The sequence below is a fragment of the Branchiostoma floridae genome, chromosome 6 (genome assembly GCF_000003815.2).
Source record: "Branchiostoma floridae strain S238N-H82 chromosome 6, Bfl_VNyyK, whole genome shotgun sequence".
NCBI lineage: Eukaryota > Metazoa > Chordata > Leptocardii > Amphioxiformes > Branchiostomatidae > Branchiostoma > Branchiostoma floridae.
In genome coordinates this window covers 605,534-632,359 of record NC_049984.1, presented here as the reverse complement: position 1 = coordinate 632,359, position 26,826 = coordinate 605,534, and the positions used below count along the sequence as shown (strand labels likewise).

General features: G+C 44.2%; 2 protein-coding genes across 9 annotated transcripts in view; one reads left to right on the top strand and one right to left on the bottom strand.

Moving 5' to 3' along the window:
- Positions 1-6,460, bottom strand: part of LOC118417384 — an 11,469-nt gene extending 5,009 nt beyond the window's left edge. The window contains exons 1-3 of the mRNA XM_035822939.1: positions 6,276-6,460; positions 1,774-1,861; positions 197-590 (exon numbers count right to left, since the gene is read on the bottom strand). Coding sequence (XP_035678832.1) covers positions 197-590; positions 1,774-1,861; positions 6,276-6,311 — 518 coding nt within the window. The 5' untranslated portion in view covers positions 6,312-6,460. The remainder of the gene's footprint in view (positions 1-196; positions 591-1,773; positions 1,862-6,275) is intronic.
- On the top strand, positions 3,291-23,258 carry LOC118417062 (alanine aminotransferase 1-like). Of its 8 annotated transcripts, none has more exons than XM_035822423.1 (16): positions 6,855-7,012; positions 8,803-9,010; positions 11,036-11,125; positions 11,651-11,759; positions 12,141-12,191; positions 13,562-13,692; positions 14,672-14,785; positions 15,981-16,110; positions 16,467-16,546; positions 16,911-17,044; positions 17,924-18,032; positions 19,646-19,711; positions 19,993-20,148; positions 20,468-20,580; positions 20,888-21,016; positions 21,065-23,258. In XM_035822423.1, the coding sequence occupies exons 1-15, from the start codon at positions 6,990-6,992 to the stop codon at positions 20,979-20,981; spliced, it is 1,608 nt and encodes a 535-aa protein (XP_035678316.1). In that variant the 5' UTR covers positions 6,855-6,989; the 3' UTR covers positions 20,982-21,016; positions 21,065-23,258. The 8 variants fall into 8 exon arrangements, with proteins under 8 accessions (XP_035678322.1, XP_035678321.1, XP_035678316.1 ...); XM_035822424.1 differs by adding an exon at positions 16,828-16,854 and having other exon boundaries at positions 16,938-17,044; positions 20,888-23,258; XM_035822429.1 differs by lacking the exon at positions 6,855-7,012 and adding an exon at positions 3,291-3,389 and having other exon boundaries at positions 20,888-23,258.
- Positions 23,259-26,826: the final 3,568 nt, after the last annotated feature.

Genomic DNA, 26,826 nt, shown 5'->3' with positions numbered 1-26,826 from the left:
GCATGGGGGAAACATGTACACACAGTTAACATTTTACAGGCTACTGGGATCTGCATGGGGGAAACAGATACACAGTTATCTATTTTACAGGCTACTGGGATCTGCATGGGGGAAACATGTACACTGTTAATGTTTTACAGGCTACTGGGATCTGCATGGGGGGAAACAGATACACAGTTAACATTTCACAGGCTACTGTTCCTCTCCCTCCCTGCTGTCCTCATGACTCACGTCTGTAAACAACAACAACAATAACAACAACAACACAACCTGTTCCTCTCCCTCCCTGCTGTCCTCATGACTCACGTCTGTAAACAACAACAACAACAACACAACCTGTTCCTCTCCATCCCTGCTGTCATCATGACTCACGTCTGTAAACAACAACAATAACAACAACAGCAACACAACCTGTTCTTCTCCATCCCTGCTGTCCTCATGACTCACATCTGTAAACAACAACAACAATAACAACAACAACACAACCTGTTCCTCTCCCTCCCTGCTGTCCTCATGACTCACGTCTGTAAACAACAACAACAACAACACAACCTGTTCCTCTCCCTCCCTGCTGTCCTCATGACTCACGTCTGTAAACAACAACAACAACAACACAACCTGTTCCTCTCCATCCCTGCTGTCATCATGACTCACGTCTGTAAACAACAACAATAACAACAACAGCAACACAACCTGTTCCTCTCCGTCCCTGCTGTCCTCATGACTCACGTCTGTAAACAACAACAATAACAACAGCAACAACACAACCTGTTCCTCTGTCCCTGCTGTCCTCATGACTCACATCTGTAAACAACAACAACAATAACAACAACACAACCTGTTCCTCTCCGTCCCTGCTGTCCTCATGACTCACGACTGTAAACAACAACAACAACAACACAACCTGTTCCTCTCCATCCCTGCTGTCGTCATGACTCACGTCTGTAAACAACAACAACAATAACAACAACAACAACACAACCTGTTCTTCTCCATCCCTGCTGTCCTCATGACTCATGTCTGTAAACAACAACAACAATAACAACAACACAACCTGTCCCTCTCCGTCCCTGCTGTCCTCATGACTCACGTCTGTAAACAACAACAACAACAACAACAACACAACCTGTTCCTCTGTCCCTGCTGTCCTCATGACTCACATCTGTAAACAACAACAACAACAACACAACCTGTTCCTCTGTCCCTGCTGTCCTCATGACTCACATCTGTAAACAACAACAACAATAACAACAACACAACCTGTCCCTCTCCGTCCCTGCTGTCCTCATGACTCACGTCTGTAAACAACAACAACAACAACAACACAACCTGTTCCTCTGTCCCTGCTGTCCTCATGACTCACATCTGTAAACAACAACAACAACAACACAACCTGTTCCTCTGTCCCTGCTGTCCTCATGACTCACATCTGTAAACAACAACAACAATAACAATAACACAACCTGTTCCTATCCCTCCCTGCTGACATCATGACTCATGCCTGTAAACAATAACAACAACAATAAAACAATAACAACATTAATCTTTCTGCTCTCCCCTCCTTGACATTTTCCATCCACTGCTCTAAAAACACTACCTTATGGTTTACTTCTTGGGTCTGAGAAGACAGAACTACTGATTCACTGTCAGGTCAGCTGATGAGACTCAGACTTTACTGCTCAAAAAAGGTGCGTACATATCCCACCAACTGTACATGATAGAGATGTAGTGCTGGAATATATCAAGTATTGTTGCCAGGCAACAGTTTCTCACCTGAGGCTGCCGACAGGGGCTTGGGGTTCAAAGGTCGCTTACTCATGAAGAGGTGGCCGCAGGGACAGCTTTTACAGGCTACTGGGATCTGCATGGGGGGAACAGATATACATGTAGTTAACATTTTACAGGCTACTGGGATCTGCATGGGGGAAACAGATACACGGTTAAAACGTTTTACAGGCTTCTGGGATCTGTGATAAAATGATACATGCGGCAACATGTTTGGGAAGACACAGAGAAAAACAATACCTATACAACAACTGATAGCAACTGGGGGGAAACATGTCAGTATTCAGTAACATACAGAACCATACACAATTGGACAATCAACCTGCCTCTCCTACACACTCTAGCTGTATGATAGCCTGTATCTGCATCAAAGAAATTTCCCCTGGTTTCAACCGAGCTGAGCTCTAGGATGTGGGGAGAAGGCCTGTCACACTGAGAGAGTCAAAACTCAAAATGCCAGTAAATCTACACAATAATCATGTATCCGAATCCAGACAAGCTGGGTGTGCTGGGAAGGCTGACCTCATTGACCTTGACACTTAAATTTCTGACCCGGGCCCACCTAGCAACCAGAGGAAACATATCCTCCCATTACACCAGCAGCACATTCACCATCATGATTCTACAGGTCATTGACCTCAGAACTGTCCCTCAAAGCCAGCCCAAACCTGATTACCCAAAGGCTGATCTAATCTGCACAGACATTTCTGGGGTTAAACCTGCTCATGACCTCTCCTGACCTTCCTGTTAACCCTCCCCCTGCTGCCTGATAGCCCACGGGATAGGGGAGACGTCAGTACCCAACAGAGACCAGCTTCAGCATGCTGTAGGTTACGTGTAACTTGTAAGTAGGCCTGTCTGACACACAGCCAGGGGTTCCTAGCTATAATTTGTAAGCAACCCTGCCACTAACCTCCTGTGTAAGTGGGCCTGTCTGATATACACACAGCCTGATGTATCCTGTAAGTGTACTAGTAAACAGCCCTGCCACTAACCTCCAGTATAATTATAATATAAGTGGGCCTGTCTGCTATACACACAGCAAGGTCTGTGGATTGCTGTAATTTGTACGCATCACCAGTGCACTGCCACTGACCTTCCTGTATAATTGGCTCTACTGAAGCTATATTTTACATACAGATGAGATAAGTTCTGTATGTAGAGGCCTAACTGCCACATTCAAGGTTCTGTGAGCCACAGAGTTCCTATATATGCTAGGGTTTAAGGTGACCATCCCTGCTCCTAACCTTTCCTGTGTAGTTGTACAGAAGATTATAATCTATAATCTAATCTATACAGGTTCTGGTAACCCTGCCAGTGTGTGGGGCCAGCAGGCATGCCAGCTATGGGTACTGGGTCAGTGCCAACGTCAATGACATGTCAAATATAGCAGATACAGGATCCCCAACTGACGAACGCCGGTCACTTTCACTAGAGGATCCATCACTTTCACTACAGGATCCAACACTGACGAACACCCGATCACTTTCACTAGAGGATCCCCAACTGACGAACGGCGATCACTTTCACTACAGGATCCACAGCTGAGGAACTTCGGATCACTTTCACTGCTGCATCGCTGTCTCCTGACCATAAGGACCGAGGTAAGAAACTTTAGTTTCTCTGTGATGTTTTACATGGGAGGTCCGTACATCCGAGGGGCCTGGCCATTAATGTCTGCTGCTGCATCACCAGTACATGTACTCCTCTCTAAACCCTCTGTGCAGGTTCCTTCCCAATGCTGACCCAACCTTGCCAGCTGTCCCTCCCAACACTGACCCAACCTTGCCAGCGGAATGTTGTTATTGTCCCAGCTGATCACCATGCTGGCCCATAACCAGGCCGGGGCTATAATTATATCAGATCCAGGTTATGTTATCTTGTAGACATTGGAGAAACACTACAGATTTCCTGTGAGACTGTGACACATAGCACAGGGTGTGTTCTGAGTGTGTAGAACTGTGATACAACATGTACCTGGCATGTATAACTGACAGGCAGGAAGGCCAGGATTATCATATCTAAAAAAATATAATTACACAACAACCTACAGCCAGACTTGCAAACATGTCCCATATCAGAGTTCTTGTTTATAACATGATCAAAAAAGCTTCTGATACAAACAGAACATATCTGATGTAAACTTGGTTATATTTATCTGATAGATAAAGGGTGAATCTTGGGCAGGGTTGCTCCACAAATGTTGACTGTGAAGGGGTCACACGCCTGGCTCTATATCATTTTATGTCCCAGCTGTGCAATAATGAATAAGCCATAAGCTAAGCATTGATTTTCACTTGGAAATTGCACAAAGAGAGAAAAGATTATTTTTATTGCCACCAACAGCCAATATCTTAAGCCAGGAAACTACTGGTGCATTTCTGAGCAGGCTTTATCCTATAACCAGTATAAGTAACCTGCTGTAGTCTGCAGTCATTGACCGCTGGAGGGGTGCCTACAACGTAACACAGTAGCACACTTTATAAGTGTTGTTGTGAACGCTGCACTGTTCATCAGGCCATGTGACACCCTGGGTATTGTAACTGGGCGTGCATTCTTCCGCCTGACAAAGGGAAGGTCATTCAAGGTCACACAGCAATGGTGCTTCATTACTGTTGTACCAGCAGACATTAAGTCAGTCTAGCAGCCGTAAACTGGACTTAACTGACTGGTCCCACAGGTCGGTAGGGAATCCCTTCACAACGGTGCAGACTTAAGATCCAGCAGTTACCTATACTATAGACTATTGGCCTACTAGAGACAGACCAGCCTGAGGGAGTGAGGGATCTACAGGCTGGATACAGCAGTTACTCTGGAAGGTAAGACTACATGTACAGGTGCAGCAGCTGATACATGGTACTGGACACACAGGCTGTTAGTATTATATATGGGTTAATGTACCTTAGATTATATAATCTGTATCTATATTGCATGTATATGGCCAGTATAACTGCCCTTTGGCGCAACACACCAGCTTCGCAGGCATGCAGCGTGGCAGCAGCTGGTTATACTATGTACACCGAACGACCCGTCACACCTAACTTTTGCACATCTATCTGCAAGCGTTCTTTAAACTATCCAGAGAAGATGCCCCTACTATACTTTATGATAATCACTGTGGTTTTCTCTGATTGTTGGTGACTGACTTGGTAACCCATGACCTCCTTACCACAGTACAACCCTATATAGTTATAACAATTGAGATGAGTATGTTGTAACAATGTCCACATGTCATAATCATATGTCCATACATGAATGTAAGTATTTGAGAGAAGATAATATCATAAGGTAAATACAGACCAGCCAGTTAGTTCCTCATTGGTAAAAACTTCAGCCATTGTAACCTACATTCGGTACTACATGTATTGTGTGAACACTGCCATGCATGCAGACAAGGCCATACCAGATTAATAAGCTGTGTGGAGAACAAGTCACTGGTTTCTTGTGTTCTTGGAGAGTAATTCTGGCAACTACTGTCCTCACTCATATCAGCCTGGCTTCAACACAGTTAATACTAGTACAATAAGTCTACAGGAACAATTTTTGTTGGCTGTTACAACTCCTGAGACAGAGTCAACAGTAACATTAAAAACACACTTTACTCTGTTGTTCAGTACAGATCTAGTCATCATCTACAGAAAATCTTTTATCCAGGAACAGAAAAGTACCCTTCTGTGTGCGCCACAGTCAACGTTTCAGCCAGGCTTATAACAAAACCCCCATGGCAGTGTGTCCAGCCAAAGTGTAGATTTGCCTGAGATAAAGCTCGCTATAGTATATACTCTGATGAGTCACCCATGGATCGATAATTAGTTAGCATTATATGATTACCAACCTGTTGGGTTGTTGAGACAACTTGCACCTGGTGTAACTGTAAGACGACAGTACCTTACACACCTGTTCACCATGCACAGGTAACACACCTGCTGTGCATGGCAGGTCAGGTATGGCACCTCACCTGTAATATTACCTGTGCAGGTATGTTCACGTGATGTTGACTTTAGCCTGCCCTTCCCTGTAACCTGATCCCCCTGTAACGCCGCTGTGGGGCCATGACGTCACAGCAGGGCAGGATCAGTGTCTGATACACAAGCCGGGTTCATGTGTTTGTGTTCAGGCTGCTTTATTCGTACAGTAAATTTCACTCAACTACAGGCTGGTACGACTGGTCTGTCTACCGAACAGTCAACATAGCACTAGTGCCTATATGTATATACATAAAGTCTAAAATTATAAATATTCACTAAGCTGATTTGTACCAATCAACTTATGTATGGTATTAAAAGTATGGCAAACAGCAGGCCGTTTTACCCAGTTCCTCCTTGTTAAATAAATTATATAAATTCCGATCACAAACACTGAAACAGCCTGAGCTCGACTGTAGACTCCACAATTTAAAAACAGTCTCGACGCCGTCAGAAAGTTTTCGCCATAGCTGATGAGTGAGGTTGACTTGACTTGGGGTTAGTTTGACGTTATTTCGTCCCTACCTGTTGAGCACATGCCGGACATTGCTTCATGACCATCTCTGGCGGGAGGAGACTATTCTAGAACCCAAGTAGGCTGGCGGGAACTCCGCTCCCTGATCAACAAACTCCGTCTCTCTCCTCCTCCGTCTCTCTCCTCACAACATTCACTCCGGAGCCACAGGGGGCAATGACCTCGGGAAAACAAGATGGCGGCCGGAAAACAAAGTCACGTGACGCAAAATTAGATAACTTTTCTCTTGAAAGTTTGAATCTAACTACTGAAGTTATGAAACAGTTCAGTAACACAACATATTACCCAGCATTCTGTACATGATTGATCGTAAATATATCAGATAGCGTTGATTTATAGTTGGTAAAGTAACCTTGACTTCTGGGGTCAAAGTGAATATAGACTAGTCCACAAAGTTAATTGTAGGTAAAGTTAGTATTTCGAAATATTGAGATTAAACTGATACAAATATTAAAGAAAACACTGATGATATTAAATAATTTGGTAGAATAAACTTATATCGTTTTTTTGTGTGTGAAACACCAGAAAATCCACTTCTTGTGCGTGCCAAAAAAGGCACCGCCCCTATTATCCATGATCCGATAGACTCGGCCACCCCCGGACCGCCCCCACTACGCAGGTTCCCAGCTGAGTTTGCAGATTTTCAGCCCTCTGACGGACTCTGGGGCGTCGCTAAGGAGCTTTTCGCGTCTTTAGGCTGAAGTATGCTGTCTCGGTTCATGTCTGGGTGAGTTAAGTGTCGGTTTGCGGGGATGTTTTTGTCTGATGACGGCAGACACCGTCAGCGCACCGCACGGTCCTCGCACTGTCACTCGGCATGGGGAGGGGGGCGTGAGGTAACCCCCAAACTGGGTCTCTTATGAAATAAGTACAGGTTCCTTTCTATGGCACATTGATCAGGTGTCAGCACAAGACGTACAGTGTCACATTGTTAACTGAATACAGTGTTACAGTGTTAACAATGTCTTTCAAATGACTCGTTATGACAAACTAAAATAGTTTGATTGTCTAAATTGATTATCAGAAGCATAATTTTACCCCCCACTGCTGCACTGAAGGTAACAGAAGGTTGTATATTTGCTGTCCATCTCACTCAGTATCTGCCTTGTTTCCTGGATCTGAGACTTAAGTGTTGAAATTATAGACTTGTGGGAATGTATGTGTCAGACTGTCTTGTCCCTTCTGACAAGTTTAATTGAAAACAGACCCACCCAGCTGAGGCAGACATGCCATTCGGATAGTACACTAATGGGCCAGACCATATCTACCAGACCTGTGTTGATGTAGTACCATGTAACCCCTACTGTTACTCTCCAAGCAGACGTTAGGCTTTGGCTGTTTTTTCAACGTTTTTTTTAGTTGTATATTATTAGGTGACCCCTCACCTCCTCCATGTATGCTCGACCTCCACGAAAAGCGGCCTAGTAGGCCGATGGAGTATTTATCGAGTCAAAATAAAGGCACAAACAAACAAAACAAACAAACAGTTGTTTTTATCGTTTTTATCTAACAGGTTGGACACGGGGAATGACAAAATGACAAAATCGAAAGCCCGATAAAAACGACTAAAAAAACGTTGAAAAACAGCCAAAGCCTAACCTCTGCTTGGAGAGTACCCACTGTGTCCTCTGTGTTTGTGTGTTCAGTGATTGTCAATGTCATTCGCCTGCAGAGCCCTAAGTATTCCACAACCCGACCTAGGCCTAGGAAAAAAAATGTTGTGTTTCCTGTTTCAGTCCTGAAAAAATTAGGGTCGGTAGGTAGGGATTATCTTCTTTTTTTTTCTTGTATTTTTTTTAGGCTGGCCAAAATTCTAGTGATACATATTTACAATACAGTTGAACAAAGTAAACTGAAATGTATGATGACACTTGCCTTTCAATGTCAAACTTTAATTTTGTGCATGATAGATACATTTATCCTTCATTAGATGGGACAAGCAGTGTTTTACTTCAATAGGAAGCAGACTAAATAAAAATTCTAACTGGAAGCTATGTGACTCCACTGCCCACCCCAAAAAAAAGTCTAGGGTCGGCAGGTTTTTTTAGGGTAGGTAGGGAAACAGGAAACACAACATTTTTTTTTCCTAGGCCCTATTACAAACATTTCTCACTGTTTTTACTACCGGGCCGCCATCTTGGCTGTTCGGCAGAGCTCCTCGAAATCTTCCGAAGCATTGTCAGTCATGTTCGGTGGTGGTTCGGCCATAAAACGGAATCGCTACCGAAACGTCACCGAACGTAACCACAAAAACCGTTATGGCCAACGGAGCTCGCCCTGTATAGAAAACAACGTCTATGTATTACAAGTAAATACGTTTTCTACAGAGTCACCGCGGCTATGTTTGATTTTACACGGATATAACTTTAGACTAGTATATGTCTGTTCCTGCAGACCTTGATGTTACATATATATATATATAATTATATATATATATATATATATATGTGTGTTTTATGATTGTTGATGTGTATGTTCAGTGGTTCCTGATACATGTATACATGTCTGTCCCTGCAGACCTCACCCAGCCAAACGCAGACTCGTGGCCATGTCGTCCCACCTGGGAAACGGTCCCCAGAACGGCGGCCCGACCGGGCCCGCGGGCCAGACCCGCGCCAAGGTGCTGACCATCGACTCCATGAACCCACTCGTCAAGAAGGTGGAGTACGCCGTCCGGGGACCCATCGTTGCCAGGGCAACCGAGCTGGAGAAAGAGCTGGAAAAGGTGAGTTTATAATTCATACTCATAGATAGTGGTGCATACCGGTTCGCCGAACCGGACTTGGACTTGCTATAACTTTCGGTTCAAGTCCGGTTAAAACCGGAACGTCAAAAACCGGTTTTCTGGAAAACCGGAAATCTCTTTCTTGTTGTATACTAGTATCATCTAAAAACAATGCTAGATGCCTATGTAACTTTTTAATCGCAGCCAACAGGCCAGAAAATAACGTATTTCTGCGTATTGTCATACCGCCAAGCACATGGTCGCGCCGCGGGAACCTTCTTTCAAAATCCTGCAACGCGGCAAAAATGACAGGTTGACTTTAGCAATATTATCCATGAAAATAAAGAATGTGGATTTGTTTATCTCCTGGTATGGGTTTTAAGTCCCATATCTTCTGAAAATGAAGAAAATTTCCAAGATAAACAAGCTAAAACAAATCTCCGGCGCGGCGACTGTAAATGACATTTGCCGCTTGCCGGGATACTTCACTGACAGCATGGGTGAGTAGCTTGTTAAAAAGAAACACTGGCACGTTCTATTTTAGAAAAAGTTTTAAGTTCATTAATTTCTTTTATACCTCCTGCATTTATCTTTGTAACGAATAAATTCAAAATTAATTTTACGGTTGAATGTAGAAGATAAAACACCGCACGCATCATTTCTACCCGCATTACAGTAGGCTATCCCATTGACCCCTATGACCTCGCAAGCGCCATTTTGAAATTTCGGCCGTCAAAAAACAAGCGGAATTATGTCAAATTTTGCAGTGATTCCCGATAGTTTTCATTAAAAATCGATGTTTCTACACCTTTGAAAATGATGCAGTTGTCTTTGGTAATATTTTGACAGCATGCGGCCCAGCGGCGGGCGCCGGATACGCAAATGGGTCGCCGCAGTAGAGCAAGTCGCTTTATGCTTGTGTCTAACGTTAATTGGGAAACTTAAGCGACCGTAAAAAAACGGACTTATAAGTCCGGACCTGAACCGGAATCTTTGGACTCGAGTCCGGACCTGAACCGGAATGTGAGCTTCGGTACGCACCACTACTCATAGATGAAATTTCACATTTGGTTCTTTTATCCGTTTATTAAATCAATCTTGTATTCATGTGGGAGTCCCTGCAGCTGAGTTGGGCTGATGTCCAATGGAGCCTGTAACAGGTACCTAGAAGGTCATACATAATACATGTGTAGCTGTAGTAATGGTTTATTGAGTAAGGCACAAGGCTGAATTCTGTTTTGCACAATTCTAAATGGCAAGATCATATCTGAAAATAAAAAAAAATAAATAAAAGAAGTGAAATAGAATTAATGAAACTTTGAAAGTAAGAGACCGGTTTAAAAAATTTTTCTGGTATCATTATACAGTATTACAATTCTTGTCACATGTCTGGCACTGCACCCACTGCAGATCAGGCTTTAGTTGGCACAAGGAACCTCAATATCCATAGTAACATGCAGTTATCCTGAGATCGACGTGCATGTGGATCAAAATCTGTACAACTAGACTATAGACACTTAGTTTGTAATGGTTGGTACTTAACGTTAGGGATGTTGTGCACTATCTTATATATATTGTTTTTATGTACATATGCTGACGGAGTAGGTTATATGTGTGTTGTAAATTCCAGCGCCATTCAGGCTGCCATTATGTGTATGTCTGTTATGAATCAATAAAGGAAAGGAAAGGAAAGGGGTTGCAGAAGTCATAAACAGAAAACTGCCACAGACCAGGCAGTGGTCATGGAAACCTGCTATATCCTGGATGGGGTTACATACTTAGTCACTTATTGTTTACCTGGTAATGTAAGTGTTTACCTGTATTACCTACAGTCACACAGTGAGCTCACACCTGGCACAGATGTGCTCAGTTATAACCTGGACTTAATATAGCTGGGTTAAATTATTAACAGAGAAGACGTTTGTGCTGTAAGTGCTGTGCTGGACGTGGTTTGTTCTGACTGATTTGTTTATAAACTGTTGTTTTATTATTTTACGTATAAAATTGTGATTTTCTGTCCCCCAGGGAGTTCCCAAACCCTTCAAGCAGGTCATCAAGGCCAACATCGGAGATGCCCACGCCATGGGGCAGAAACCTATCACTTTCCTCAGACAGGTATGTCATACATGCACACACACACACATGCACACATACATGCACGCACGCACACACACACATGCACGCACACACACACACATGCACGCACACACACATACACAAACACACACACACACGCACACACTCATACACACACACACTCACACACACACATACATGCACGCACGCACACACACACAAACACACACACACAAACACACACATACTCGCACATACACACGTATACACACACACACACACGCCATGGGGCAGAAACCCATCACTTTCCTCAGGTATGTCACACACGCACGTGCACACACACACACTCACACAGACACACACACACACACAGACACAGACACTCACACACATACACACACACTCACACACACTCACACATGTGCATGCGAGTATGTGTGTGTGTGTGTTTGACCTTTGCCCAGGTCATCAGCCTGTGTGTGAACTCTGACCTGCTGTTTGACCTTTACCCCAGGTTTATCAGCCTGTGTGTGAACCCTGACCTGTTTTTTGACCTTTCCCCAGGTCATCAGCCTCTGTGTGAACCCTGACCTGTTGAAGGATGAGAGTTTCCCAGCAGACGTGAGGGAGCGCGCTCGTAGGATTCTCCAGGGCTGCAAGGGAGGAAGTTTAGGTAAGGAAGCAAAGCGCTTGTTTGTAGAAGTTAAACATGTAACTCTTAACTTCTTGTTAAGTTTTATTTTGTCTATTTACAGTGATTCAGTCCTTGCAATAAAATGGAGAAGAAATTTACTCTCCAGCCCATTTTATCATTCATTACTACAGAAGGTCACAGAAAGTTTGTATTTTACATATCTCGTATGTGTCCCCATAACGTATTGCCTGCTGCACTCCCAGTGCTAATCTGTCCATGCTTGTGCTGGACTCCCAGTGCTAACCATAACTTGTCCGTGCTTGTGCCAGACTCCCAGTGCTAACCATAACTTGTCCATGCTTGTGCCAGACTCCCAGTGCTAACCATGACTTGTCCATGCTTGTGCCCGTTACTCCACAGACGATGTGATGGCCGTACCTCTGCACACTCTGCTAGAGTCACACGGAATCGGTAGCTCCTTCCACGCTTACTTCTGTCGGCCAAACCAACTCCATTCTCTGCTTCTTGGAACTTCTCACAAAATCACAAAAATTATTTGTATGTTTAAATGATTTTAACAGAGCCATTTACTACTTCATATATTCAATTGTTCCATATTGTTTTTCTGCAAACATCCAAGAACCGCAGGGTTGAGTTGTTTCGGCCCAATGGTGGTAGTGCATGACCCATGATTTGACATGAAATTACTGTAAATGCAGAAATTTTTGCGGTGGTTTTATTTTCGCGGTTTTTGCGTTGCCAATTCACTGCGAACTTAAAACCACTGCGAACATTTTTCCATGGCACTTAAAACCACCTTTTACCCGCTACTGCGAAATCAAATCCCTGCGAACATACATTTACAGTAATTGTTCTGATTCAAAAGTTCATGATGGGGCTCGTTAGGCAGACATTCTGATCACCTTCTGCACACCAGGAGCTGATCATTACCCTGTAATGGTGTCATAGCGCAGATGATCTAACAACAAGAAAGTTAATCATTAAGTCAAAATGAAAAATCTTTCCTGCTCCACCCTGAACAGTTGAAATGGAATAGTCTGTACTACCAGCCATTGTGGCTTTAATCATGTTAGTTATGATGTTCCATTTTCTGATCATCCTATTTACTTACCAGCTCCTGGGCTCATAGTATCACTGAGAGGCAGTTCTGATTTCAGGGTGATTTGTTGACTCCTGGTGACTTTGTGTTGGTGTCTTTCTGTGTATGATTTATAATTTCTGCTCTTCATGGAGTCTCCACTCTTTCCAGATTGCACAACATTTACTGTCCTGGATGGGAACCAGCACAATCTTGTTGTAATGCCTTTCCTCACACATTTTTCCTGCTTTTGTTGACGCCTGCTTTCCTCCTAGCCAAAACAACTGGACATTTTATCACCTTCTGTGGGTATAGAATCCAGGGTCCTACAGGGACAGCGTGGGTGTGTGATTATTTGTCCCAGGTTCCTACACTGATAGCGTGGGTGTGTGATTGTGTAACCCAGGTTCCTACAGTGACAGCGTGGGTGTGTGATTATCTGTCCCAGGTTCCTACACTGACAGCGTGGGTGTGTGATTATCTATCCCATGTTCCTACACTGACAGCATGGGTGTGTGATTATCTATCCCATGTTCCTACAGTGACAGCGTGGGTGTGTGATTATCTGTCCCAGGTTCCTACAGTGACAGCGTGGGTGTGTGATTATCTGTCCCAGGTTCCTGCAGTGACAGCGTGGGTGTGTGATTATCTGTCCCAGGTTCCTACAGTGACAGCGTGGGTGTGTGATTATCTGTCCCAGGTTCCTACAGTGACAGCGTGGGTGTGTGATTATCTGTCCCAGGTTCCTACAGTGACAGCGTGGGTGTGGAGGTGATCAGGAAGGACATTGCTGCGTACATCGAGAGAAGGGACGGCTTCCCGTCCGACCCAGATAACATCTTCCTGTCCACCGGAGCCAGCGATGCCATTAAGGTACGTGGCTACAGCAGCTACCTACAGCAGCTATGAACTGCTGCACTCCCACACCTTACACAGCTACTGCAGCTACATGTTTGTACTGCAGCACTGCCAAACCTTAAGTGGAGCCTTCTAGACACCAGTCTCGTTGATGAAAGTGTTCAAAGTTTTGCATGTGAAAGTTTAAGTTTAAGTAACACTTTTATATTTGGTTGGTTTGGCTGTTCAGCATTCACAGTCAGAGCTGCCCAACTAGCCTGTGGCTGTCACAAAGGGCTAGCCCTGCTGACAAAGAATGGACGGAGTAAATTACAGTTTTTGCATGTCGATCATATGGCGTCAAATTTGCGGCACACTTTATGTGCCATCATGTAAGAGATTCTTACTTGTAGATACAGGGCTCGAAATACTGTTTTCTGCATACCTGCAGGTAACACTGAAAATTACCTGCACCAGACAAATTTTACCTGCACCACTCTGAATTTAGGATGTATGGATCATACTAAAATTGTTCAGAAACCATTGCTATTTTTTTCTTTTATACTAAATTATAGGTGGTAACGGTCAATGCAGCTAATAACAATCCACATACACCTACATGTACATCATAGGACATTTATGTATAAAACCCAGTACATCTAAAAGTGCAGGTTAGGTGCAGGTAGACATCAGAAATACCTGCACGGCTCCAATTTTACCTGCACTTACCTGCATTAGCAGGTTGTATTTCAAGCCCTGAGATATTAAGTAGTTTAGCACGTTAGCCTCATTTACACATTGCCCAGGTTTCCTTGCATGTTTACACACGCTGCGGATGTTTAGAACATGAAGCATGTTTACCGTTGCCATGACTGCGAATGTTTAGAACATGAAGCATGTTTACCGTTGCCATGACTGCGAATGTTTAGAACATGAAGCATGTTTACCGTTGCCATGACTGCGAATGTTTAGAACATGAAGCATGTTTACCGTTGCCATGACTGCGGATGTGTAGAACATGGTGAAGCTGATGGTTCGCGGCGAGGGGCGTGACCAGACCGGCGTGATGATCCCCATCCCGCAGTACCCGCTCTACTCCGCTGTCGTGGCCGAGCTGAACGCAGTACAGGTACAGTCGCTAGAGGGCGCCCCTGCCTACTGTTAGTATGACTGGCTGGGCTGGCATCAGACAGGATCAGGCTGCTCTGCCTATGGGTTCCTATCTCTACATGTGGTTGTATAGATGTATGAAACTTGCAGAGTAGCAGTCCTGGTTTTGTCCCATGCCTGCCCAGCCTAGTGTATAACCCACGGTAGTATAACCCACGTTAGTATAACCCAGGTTTCTCCTGTACAGAACTGCCTACACCTGCTGGTGGCCGGGTCGGGGAAGACCCGTACTGGGATCATGATCCCCATCCCCCAGTACCCACTCTACTCTGCAGCTGCCAGTCAGCTGGATGCACACCAGGTACCCAGGGTGCCGTGCACTAACGTGTGCCGTGGCTGTACTAACAACACAGTTCTACAGCTACTGTTGCCATGGCGATACTGACAGTGCAGTTCTACAGCTACTGTTGCCATGGCGATACAACACAGTAAGCTGTTGTACAGCTACTGTTGCCATGGCAATACTAACAATACAGTTCTACAGCTACTGTTGCCATTTTCCAGCATCAGCACTTCCTGTTTTGTGCAACTCCAACTGCTGCGCCTGGTTTCACAACAGTCGACATGTAGTTTTTCAGGTTTACCTTCAGCAAAAATCTGAGTGTGCCTGTGTAAGACAGAAGCGTCTTCCCTAGTGAACATGGCTGCTGTCCTGAGATGTCTTCTGCACCTGTAACACACCTGCCTGCTTTGGCATGTTCTGTGCCTGCTTACTTCCCACATATGGAATGATCACTGACTTGCTGAATCTGGAAATTTGACATCAAGAATTGTTTTATCTACTGTGTATTGTATTGCTCAGGGCTATTACATGAAAATTTAAGGGAGATTGTTGAAAAAAAAAATTAGCCTGGGTACCATCCTATTTCTACTGGGCACTCGCTGCCCTAAGAAAAAAGGAGCCCCTGTAGAACTACGATGGTGCCCAGGTTAGAAATAAAAGGCTGCGTGATTAAGATTTTTTCCCACCACCATTCAACAAGCAACTGGATATAACTTTAGAATAAAGTAACTGGACATCGAAATTTCCAGTAACTGCTATTTTGCGCATGTTATTTCCTGAATGTCCCTCATTGATGACCCTCATTGATGCAGAGAGTTGATAACTTTCAATTCTCCTTCCCAAACCTGACTGTGCCTTGGTGGTTCTGCAGGTGAACTACTACCTGGACGAGGACAACAACTGGGCGCTGGACATCGCTGAGCTCGAGCGCTCTGTCAAGGAGGCGCGGGAACACTGCACACCTCGGGTCCTCTGTGTCATCAACCCGGGTAACCCCACAGGTAAGGAGAATTTGGCTTTTCATCAACCCGGGTAACCCCACAGGTAAGGAGAATTACTCATCTCATCACTGCACACCCGGGTTCTCTGTGTCATCAATCCAGGTAACCACACAGGCAAGGAGAATCTGTTTTTGGCCTCCCTTTAAAAATAGTTTTTTTTACAACTTTAGGGACTACCCTTAAAGATTTATGAATAAATAAGATAGATAAATCCTGGTAACCCCACAGGTAAGGAGAATCTTTTTTTCTCATCAACCCCAGTATCCCTACAGGTAGTTGAGTATTACTAAGGAGAATTAAGAGGTGTTGTTTGTAATGAGTAGGGAGAATTGACCTTAGTCATGTGTTCCCTCCAGGCCAGGTGCTGAGTAAGAAGAATGTGCAGGAGATTATCAAGTTTGCAGCCAGAGAGCATCTCTTCCTCATGGCTGATGAGGTAAGTACTTCTTACAACAAGCTTGTCTGCAGGTACCAAGACAGCATCTATATGCGGCGGAATGATTTTTTGTAGATGCTGTTGTTGTTGTTTATGTTGTTGTTTATGTTGTCTGCAGGTGTACCAAGACAACATCTATGCAGACGGCTGTGTTGTAGATGCTGCTGTTGTTGTTTATGTTGTTGTTTATGTTTACTCCCGATGTACCAAGAAAACATCTAAGCGGACGGCTGTGTTGTAGATACTGTTGTTGTTTATGTTGTTGTTTACGTTGTCTGCAGGTGTACCAAGACAACATCTACGCGGACGGCTGTGTTGTAGATGCTGCTATTGTTGTTTATGTTGTTGTTTATGTTTACTCCAGGTGTACCAAGACAACATCTATGCGGACGGCTGTGCGTTCCACTCCTTTAAGAAGACTTTGTTTGAGCTGGGACCGGAGTATGCCGGGCTGGAGCTCGCCTCCTTCCACTCAACATCCAAGGGCTACATGGGAGAGTGAGTACTGTTGTCATGGTAACACGGGCTACATGGGAGAGTGAGTACTGTTGTCATGGTAACACGGGCTACATGGGAGAGTGAGTACTGTTGTCATGGTAACAAGGGCTACATGGGAGAGTGAGTACTGTTGTCATGGTAACAAGGGCTACATGGGAGAGTGAGTACTGTTGTCATGGTAACACGGGCTACATGGGAGAGTGAGTACTGTTGTCATGGTAACAAGGGCTCCATGGGAGAGTGAGTACTGTTGTCATGGTAACACGGGCTACATGGGAGAGTGAGTACTGTTGTCATGGTAACAAGGGCTACATGGGAGAGTGAGTACTGTTGTCATGGTAACAAGGGCTACATGGGAGAGTGAGTACTGTTGTCATGGTAACACGGGCTACATGGGAGAGTGAGTACTGTTGTCATGGTAACAAGGGCTACATGGGAGAGTGAGTACTGTTGTCATGGTAACAAGGGCTACATGGGAGAGTGAGTACTGTTGTCATGGTAACAAGGGCTACATGGGGGAGTGAGTACTGTTGTCATGGTAACAAGGGCTACATGGGAGAGTGAGTACTGTTGTCATGGTAACAAGGGCTACATGGGAGAGTGAGTACTGTTGTCGTGGTAACAAGGGCTACATGGGAGAGTGAGTACTGTTGTCGTGGTAACAAGGGCTACATGGGAGAGTGAGTACTGTTGTCATGGTAACAAGGGCTACATGGGAGAGTGAGTACTGTTGTCATGGTAACAAGGACTACATGGGAGAGTGAGTACTGTTGTCATGGTAACAAGGGCTACATGGGAGAGTGAGTACTGTTGTCATGGTAACAAGGGCTACATGGGAGAGAGTACTGAGGGTTGTCATGGTAACAATGTTTGTTTTAGGTGTGGTTTCCGTGGAGGCTACATGGAGGTGATCAACATGGACCCACAAGTAAAGCTGCAGCTGAAGAAACTGGTCTCCACCAAGCTGTGCCCACCTGTGTCAGGACAGGTAAGCTGTGCCCACCTGTGTCAGGACAGGTAAGCTGTGCCCACCTGTGTCAGGACAGGTAAGCTGTGCCCACCTGTGTCAGGACAGGTAAGCTGTGCCCACCTGTGTCAGGACAGGTAAGCTGTGCCCACCTGTGTCAGGACAGGTAAGCTGTGCCCACCTGTGTCAGGACAGGTAAGCTGTGCCCACCTGTGTCAGGACAGGTAAGCTGTGCCCACCTGTGTCAGGACAGGTAAGCTGTGCCCACCTGTGTCAGGACAGGTAAGCTGTGCCCACCTGTGTCAGGACAGGTAAGCTGTGCCCACCTGTGTCAGGACAGGTAAGCTGTGCCCACCTGTGTCAGGACAGGTAAGCTGTGCCCACCTGTGTCAGGACAGGTAAGCTGTGCCCACCTGTGTCAGGACAGGTAAGCTGTGCCCACCTGTGTCAGGACAGGTAAGCTGTGCCCACCTGTGTCAGGACAGGTAAGCTTTGCCCACCTGTGTCAGGACAGGTAAGCTGTGCCCACCTGTGTCAGGACAGGTAAGCTGTGCCCACCTGTGTCAGGACAGGTAAGCTGAGCCCACCTGTGTCAGGACAGGTAAGCTGTGCCCACCTGTGTCAGGACAGGTAAGCTGTGCCCACCTGTGTCAGGACAGGTAAGCTGAGCCCACCTGTGTCAGGACAGGTAAGCTGTGCCCACCTGTGTCAGGACAGGTAAGCTGTGCCCACCTGTGTCAGGTGTGCAAAGTAAGCTGTGCCCACCTGTGTCAGGACAGGTGAGAAACCTATCTTTATGATTTACCTGTGCACAACTCAAAGTTTCTGCAACGGGCCAATAGTAGTCCCAGAATATAAGTTTGGACTGAGTGATACCAATAGAATACAACACGTTGTATTCCGTGTCACCTGAGGTACCAGCCCAACCCGCGGGAGGGATCACCCGAAGGCCATTATTTATGTCATACCCACCTGAAAAAAAAACATGTTTTGATGTGAAATGCGCCAGAAGCTGAACAAATTTGGTGCCCTCAAAGAATAAGTAACAACAGTAATGTTCCAACGTCCAATTCAGGTATTCGAATAATTTTCAACGGCGCCTCACTCGTCCCGCTCGAAATAGTTTGATTTATTCGAATGGAGCCCGTGTGATACAACTTAGAGCCAGTCTGATACGGAAGTTATCACCCGGTCCGGAACACCCGTATTGAATGTATTTGCGACCCAGGTATGACATAAATATCAACATTTGACCCCTACAGTATTTTCTGACTTTTACAGAGTCTAGATTCTGACTTTTTTCTGAAGATTTTGTGGAGAATCTTTGCTAGCGGGTATTGCTCTAAGGCTGTAAAGAGAAGATGATTTTGTTTAGAATGAGATATGTCTGGCAACAAAGTATGTTTTATTTCTAGTATGTAGGTGGCATTTTTTACTTTAAGTTAACTTTCTCATTGCACCATGGCATTGATGAAAAAAGTCTCTTCATGATAAGTTTCAATGGAAGCCAGAAATGGTGGGGTACCCTGAACTGTGAGGATGTGAGTGATTATGTACTGTCCTGCTCCCAGTGTTCTAGTTAGTTAATAACCATGTTTAACCTGTGTGCTCACGGTACCGATGTTTCCTTACAGGCGACCATGGACTGTGTGGTTAACCCTCCACAGCCGGGGGAGCCTTCTTACGAGTCCTTCATCAAGGTATGTGTTTCCTGGCACTGGTACATTTACATTGAATTTCGTACTCCGTGTCTGCGTGGTCCACTGTTTATTGTGCTTGTTGAAAAGAGCTGAGGGAATATCCATTGCAATGCACCTGAAAACTGTACATAGCCTCTTGCTTCCCTGTCACAACTGGTGGAAGATTAGGTCTTCAGTTAGCTGAACTGGTTTAAGATCGCTTTTACCTGTAAGATGTTCACCTGTAAGATGTTCACCTGTAAGATGTTCACCTGTAAGATGTTCCCCTGTCCGCCATGCAGGAGAAGACAGCAGTGCTGAAGTCCCTGGCAGAGCGAGCCAAGCTGGTGGCCGAGACGTTTAACTCCATCGAGGGCGTGACGTGTAACACGGTACAGGGCGCCATGTACGCATTTCCCAGGATACACCTGCCGCCCCGCGCCGTTGAGAAGGCCAAGGTCAGTGCAGACCTCGTCATATTTACAGCCCACAAGCAAACAAACAAACAAACAAACACAAGTTTGTGCAGGTTCAGGAAGGTCTCACACAAGACATACAGTTAAAAACTAACCAGTTACATCTGGTCACTTCTAGCTTTTTAATGCTTGTGTTGGAAAAGTTCACCAAAAAGTGATAGGTAGTGGTGGCCACTTGTACTGTGTTGAGGTCGTACTTGTGCTTAACGTGTACTAACTGAAGGTCAACTAAAAAGTTTTGTTTTCAAGTAGAGGAAAAAGTACCACAACTTATTTTGTCTTCACTCTTCCCTCCCTGCAGTCCCTGGGTCAGTCGCCAGATGGCTTCTATGCTCTGCAGCTGCTGGAGCAGGCTGGGATATGTGTGGTGCCGGGCAGCGGCTTCGGGCAGAGGGACGGAACATACCACTTCAGGTGGGGGGGGGTGTTTATTTGTTTGTTTGTGTGGTGCCGGGCAGCGGCTTCGGGCAGAGGGACGGAACATACCACTTCAGGTGGGGGGGGGGTGTTTGAGGTGTTCAGTTGGAAAGCTCTTGCCTGTTCTCTGCGTGGAGTTTGGAAGTTCCTTGATGGATTTATTCTTAAAATGGTGTTACCAAGAGATACACGATTATTAATTCAGTAAAAACACTCAAAAACACTTTGATTTGTATGGCATAGTTTGAGAAGGAGGTTTTGTATTCTAAGATATGACAAATATCGCTGTCTTCATTCCCCCCAGGACGACCATCCTCCCCCAGCCCGACAAGCTGAAAATCTTCATGGACGCTTTCACAGCCTTCCACAACAAGTTCCTGCAGGAGTACTCAGACTAGCGGCCTCGGGTGGAGCCTCGTACCATCCTCCGTAGGTACCATCCTCCGTAGGTACCATCCTTCGTAGGTACCATCCTTCGTAGGTACCATCCTTCGTAGTAACCACGGGCTCAGCTTTCTGTCGGCTAACCTCGGAGTAGATTGTAGACAGATCCAGCAGTTACTTGTGCTATGGAGGATGGTACCCAGGCTACACAGGACTGCACTGATAGAGAACCGCAAAAGCTTTGCTCAGAAAGGCACAAAATCTACGCTGTGATTACTTCCTAGGATTCTCAGGACTTTCTGCTGAGAATGACAGACTCATATCATGACAAACCTTTCCCTTTCGTGCTTCTTGGGAGCAATGCGATTATTATAGACCATAGACGGTGAAGGCTTCAGCTTATTATAGATAGAACGGGGGGTATTGATAATTAAATCAGTAGCTGATGCTGGGATTTGGGATAAACTGCTGCTGGGATTTGGGATTACCTACAGAGCTTATGTATAGGGGTGTAGGGAGAAGATATAAGTCAAGTTGAAAAGAGGCCAACATGAAACATGTTGGTCGTATGATTGCAGTTGGGAGATCACTTGATTTTACATGAAAATGTAGTAAGTGCAGAGTTGTGAAAATGCTAAATGTGTGTCTTTGGTAGACCAAATTTCTGATCTATTGTTTTAGATTTTGCTCTATCTCGATAATTGTACAGGAAGTATTGACTGCTTCACTTCTGTGCTCTCATCTTGCTCAGTCTGAGGTGGTTTATAAACAATAGCTCTGTCTGGATCTGATATTACACGGTCTGTAAGCAGGTAAAATGAAGTACCTGCCAGCAAACAAAACACAACTCTGGGATTTTCCAGTCTCCAGATGAGGGCTCTCCATCCTTACCTCTGGTCACATATGGTTAGCAAAGACAGTGTGAAATTTTAAGCCAAATATCAATTACAGTCAAACCTGCCCAAGACGACCATCAGGGGGACTGGAAAAAATCGGTCGATTTGGACAGGAGGTCGCTGAGAAGAGTATCGACTCAAAACATGCCCGATGCAAAGTATAAATGGTTTCCGTTGTGTTTAATGGCAAATAGCAAGCACACTGAACGCATGCAAAGTAGCGAGGTCTTTAATGTCAAATACAACACGCACACTGTAAACTGTCAATTTAACCCCAAAATCCGACGTAAACTTTCCGATTTCGGCACAGAATCGCGCTAGTTATCATCAAAAATCGATGAAAACCTCAATTTTGAAAATGATGCGGTCGTTATGGGTCCCAATTTGGGCCGGTCGCGGTCGCGTTGGCCAGGTGGTCGTTGAGAAAAGGTCGCTTAATGCTTACGTCAATGGGAAAATAATTTGGGACCGAGAAAAAGCGGTCGAAATGGCCAGGTGGTCGCTGAGAAGAGGTGGTCGCTCGGGCAGGTTTGACTGTATGTCTATATTATCAATTTATGATGATATTATGTTATGTGACTTGAGGTAATTTTTTGCTTGATTCTGTATTTGAGACTCACCCACTGCCTTATTTCATACACAAATACTAATCAAATATCTACTACTAAACAAAAACCAACAACCTCAATGGCTTCTACTTTTGTAAATTTGCACGTTTTCCTGTAGCACAAGTTGTGGAAGACACGTTTGTCTGCCTTGTTGTTGCTATCAGTAGAGCAGCATTAAGCTTATACCTGCTTCTGTGTGGACACAGGGAGTAGCAGAAATTGTACAGTACTCGTTAATGATGAGTGGTAATTATCGTAAGAAGTCTGCGGGTTATAGATAACTGCAAGGTGAAATATTGTGTACACAGTAATAAGAAATGGTGAATGACAAAAAAGCTCACGTATCAAAACGGCTGAAGTGCAGCGCATAAAGGCTCCGCACCAGAGGTGTTGCCAAAATGTGTTACTGCTGTTGTGGCCTCTGCACTGTAATGTCTGGAGCGGGTTATTCCATATCAACACAGTAGGGGGTAGGCAGGGGTATGTTTTAGCTTCTCACAACCACCGTAGGCTGTCTTTTACACCTGTTTTTGAAACTCTCTTGTACTAGACATAGTCTACTTTTCTCATAGACTAACTGCACTTTAATGAATGTAAAGAGAAATGCATTAACTTCTGCAGCCCTTTCAAAGTTGATCTTTTTTTACTGCCTGTCCCCTGCTGAATTACAATGGAATAGTCCTGTGTAACTATGCATATTTTAAGTGTTACATTGTAATTTTCTGGTGGCACCTTTTTACATGCTTGTAAGATGGGTGATTAATAAAGACCAAATCAAGAAAGAGAAGCTGAAAGGTGTTGTGCTTCTTGAGTTGCTATGGTAACATTTGATGTTAAATCTTGCAGCCCATCAGAAGAATGGAAAGCAGAACAGTTCAGCTCACTGACAGGCAAAGTGTTTTATTTGATGTGAAGACCTGTGATCTGCTGTTGTAAACAGTCCATGCTTACCTCCAAAATAATTTCATCAGGTTGGTAGAATATATTAGGATATAAGAGAATTCTTTTACACAACAATAAAGCTCTGAGGAAGGTGTCTGATAGACACAGCAAAGTAAGTACATTCTGGTTGTGTAGAAGAGTTCTCCTATATCCTATAGTCCATAGGTTTAACATTTTAAGTGCAGAATTATTGCTACACGACCACTGCCGCCCCACTCAGACATAGACTCATCTGTATGTTCAGCTCCTGCTGCAAACTCTGGATTTCTAATGTTCAGCTCCTTGTTTTTTTAAGAAGTTTCAAACATTTTCACTTTACAGAATCTATGAACCACCAAATTACATTGTTGTGGCCTAAAGAAGTGCCGACATCAGCTCATGGCAGGTGAGTCAGTCTGTGACCTTTAACCCCCTCCCTGCTGCCTAACCTCATAACCAATGGAGAATCTGTACCAAACGGCTGCTCGGTGTGATGAAGGTTAAAACTCTGCTTACGACTCCTACATTGTCAAGTGCCAGCTAAGATGGACAGGATATGTTGTCTGCATGGAAGACAGCAGAATCCCTAAGATGCTACTGTATGGTCAACTGAAGCAAGGGCACCGCAACCAGGGTAGACCCTTTAAAAGATACCGGGACACACTGAAAGCAAACCTTAAGAGTTGCAATATAAACATTAACTCTTGGGAAGAAATTGCTCACGATAGAACAGACAGGAAGAGACAATATGAGGCTCCACAATAACTTTGGAATTCCACTTTTCCCATTTTGAAATGTGCTTATATTTTCAATATAAAAGCACTTGGGGAAAAGTCTTTACATTTGATTGACAAGTATGATGTACAGTTGTGAAATATGATAATAACTTTCATGAATATTCATTTTGAAAATTTTCTTCCTGCAGGAATTTCTGCAGGAATTCCTGCAGGAAGCATTTTTCCTGCAGGAATTCCTGCAGGAAAAACTTTTTCCTGCAGGAATTCCTGCAGAAATTTCCTGCAGGACAAAGGTAAATTCCTGCAGGAAGAATGTTTTCTGCAGGAATTTCTGCAGGAATTCCTGCAGAAATGACCTTATAATTAATATCTAAAGCAATGACAGGAAGAGTTCTGTATGCATTTGATTTTGTTTTGAAACTGTTAAACTGGGCCAGTTTCATTAGCTGTTTTAGCCTTTACTTTCAATGTCTAAAACAGATATATATTGGAGGCATTGTTTATTGTTTCATTTTCCTAGTTTTATTGATTATGTTGCCGGAGATGCCTGAGGCATAAAAAAACAAACTGCCCTATGAATTAACTTGTCTTTAACAAAATGCCTGTCCTGCAATGGTTACTCATATTTTTTCAGAGGTACTCATATTTTTCAGAGGTACGGAAGCTGTGGCAATTACTATTAGTTACCTCTTCTATTTTTTCTTTAACCTCAATACTGACGTTTTATGAGTATCTAAGCCAATTTGAGTGCCCAAGAACTATCCATTTAGCATCCATAAGCTAAGTAAAACATTTAAAGGATCAGAAGTCAGCAAAGAAATGGATCTACATTATTTTTTGTAGTACCTCCATTAGCACCTGTACCATGCATAAGATAGAGTTTAATTGCCAATATGCATGCTGACGAAATTGTTACCGCAGCAAGAGGATGATGGTTTCTACATGTTTTGGGGTAATATTCGGTGAGGCAGCGATCGCCGTCTACCCACAGTTCCTATAATACTGATCACAAAATTAGTACCTTATTCTCAGTTTGACGCATAACCGGACGGACAAACCACCCTGGCATGGAACGCTGTGACGATAGCATCGGTCACGAATAGGACTTTCCTTACTTAGAACAAGATTTCCCTTTAGAAAACTGAAAGGCATCTTCTCTGATTGGCTGACAGTTGGTTTGTGGCGAAGCCCAAAGTAACCGAAAAGCTAACATAAGCAAGCAGAGGGACCAGACATTTGCCAGAAGGAGTATGTTATGGGAGTTGTTCCCTCTGCATAGGAGTATGGGGTGTTGAAAATGATGAAAATATGCCGGGAGTTGGGGGGGGGGAGGTGTGCTTGCTAGCAGCAACTTTAACTATGTGTAATTTTGATGGAAATGTCATTAACTTATCTTAGTTAAAATGCAAGAAATAGCATTTCAGAGGGTCAAGATTTTCAGGCCTCTGGTGCGATGGGTTGTGCCTTCGGCGCTCCACGTGCTGAAAATTTTGTCAGCAAAAGTTCACTTCTACCCCCACCCCAAAATGGATTTACTGCCGCCCGCATAACCTCTGTAGTGGGAACTCTGCCCAAGCTAAGCAATGTCATGGAGGCAGCTGACATTGCCTGTCATTCCTCCGGGTTCTGGACATCTTTTTCTTCTCACATTGTCATTAGCTAGTCAGCCTTTCGTACAACAATCCTAGCATTGTACGAAAGGACTGCGCGTTTTGCTTTGCAACTCCTCCTGAATTTACCGTTAAGCATTACCAGCCCTCCTGAATTTATCGTTAAGCGTTACTCCGCCTTCTGAATTCACCGTTAAGCATTACCTACCAAGACAACCCCCTCTCTTGCAGACCCTCATGTAAGGGTGCCCACATTAACAAGAAAACTTGAACTTCTCAGAATGCTACTGACCGTATACACTTTTTCTAGATGAAAGGATTTGAACTCCTATCCTATGGTCTACCAACCTGATGAAATTATTTTGGGGACTTCCAGTAACTATTTACTGAATTCTAAACTATAGTAAAAATTTTGCTCCTCTTCTGGACAAGTAAATCATGAATCACTTTGTTAGCCATGCTGATCGCTGGTATCTTTGGGTTATAGAAATCAACCAGGCTTTATAATAAACCCCTCAGGGTGCAACATTGATCATCTATTATCATATATGTGGCATTGACCTGTCATGCGATGCCATAACACATAGAAGTGTCCCGATCCTGGTACGTGGACACCTAGAAATTGATTCACTGGTGTTTTAATGAATCTCTATTTAAACAGCTGTTTTTGATGCATTTCTAGGTGTCTAATTGAAATGATATATCACCCATCACCAGATCTGATCAGTTAAAAGAACAATTTGACCAGTAACACCCTTTCCTCAGCTGTAACTTTTTTCATGCTTTAAAGTCCTTGAGATTGTGACAAAGGCCTTTTTATGACAAGAGTGTGATAATCACTTTCCCCTCCCCTTTCTCACCCATCTTTAGAGAAGCCATTCTCTAATCTCCTTTGCACCTACATGTAGGTGTTTAAAATCCAGCAACAACAATGCATGCACTAATTTATAATGACAGGTAATTAGAGAAATGAATGGGCAACTTGGTAATTAAGAAGTAGACTAAGTTTACCCAAGGAGGTTTAACTTCCTTCCTTTACCTTGCATATCACAAAGGAGTTTTAAAGCTCTGAGCTCACTGACCTAAC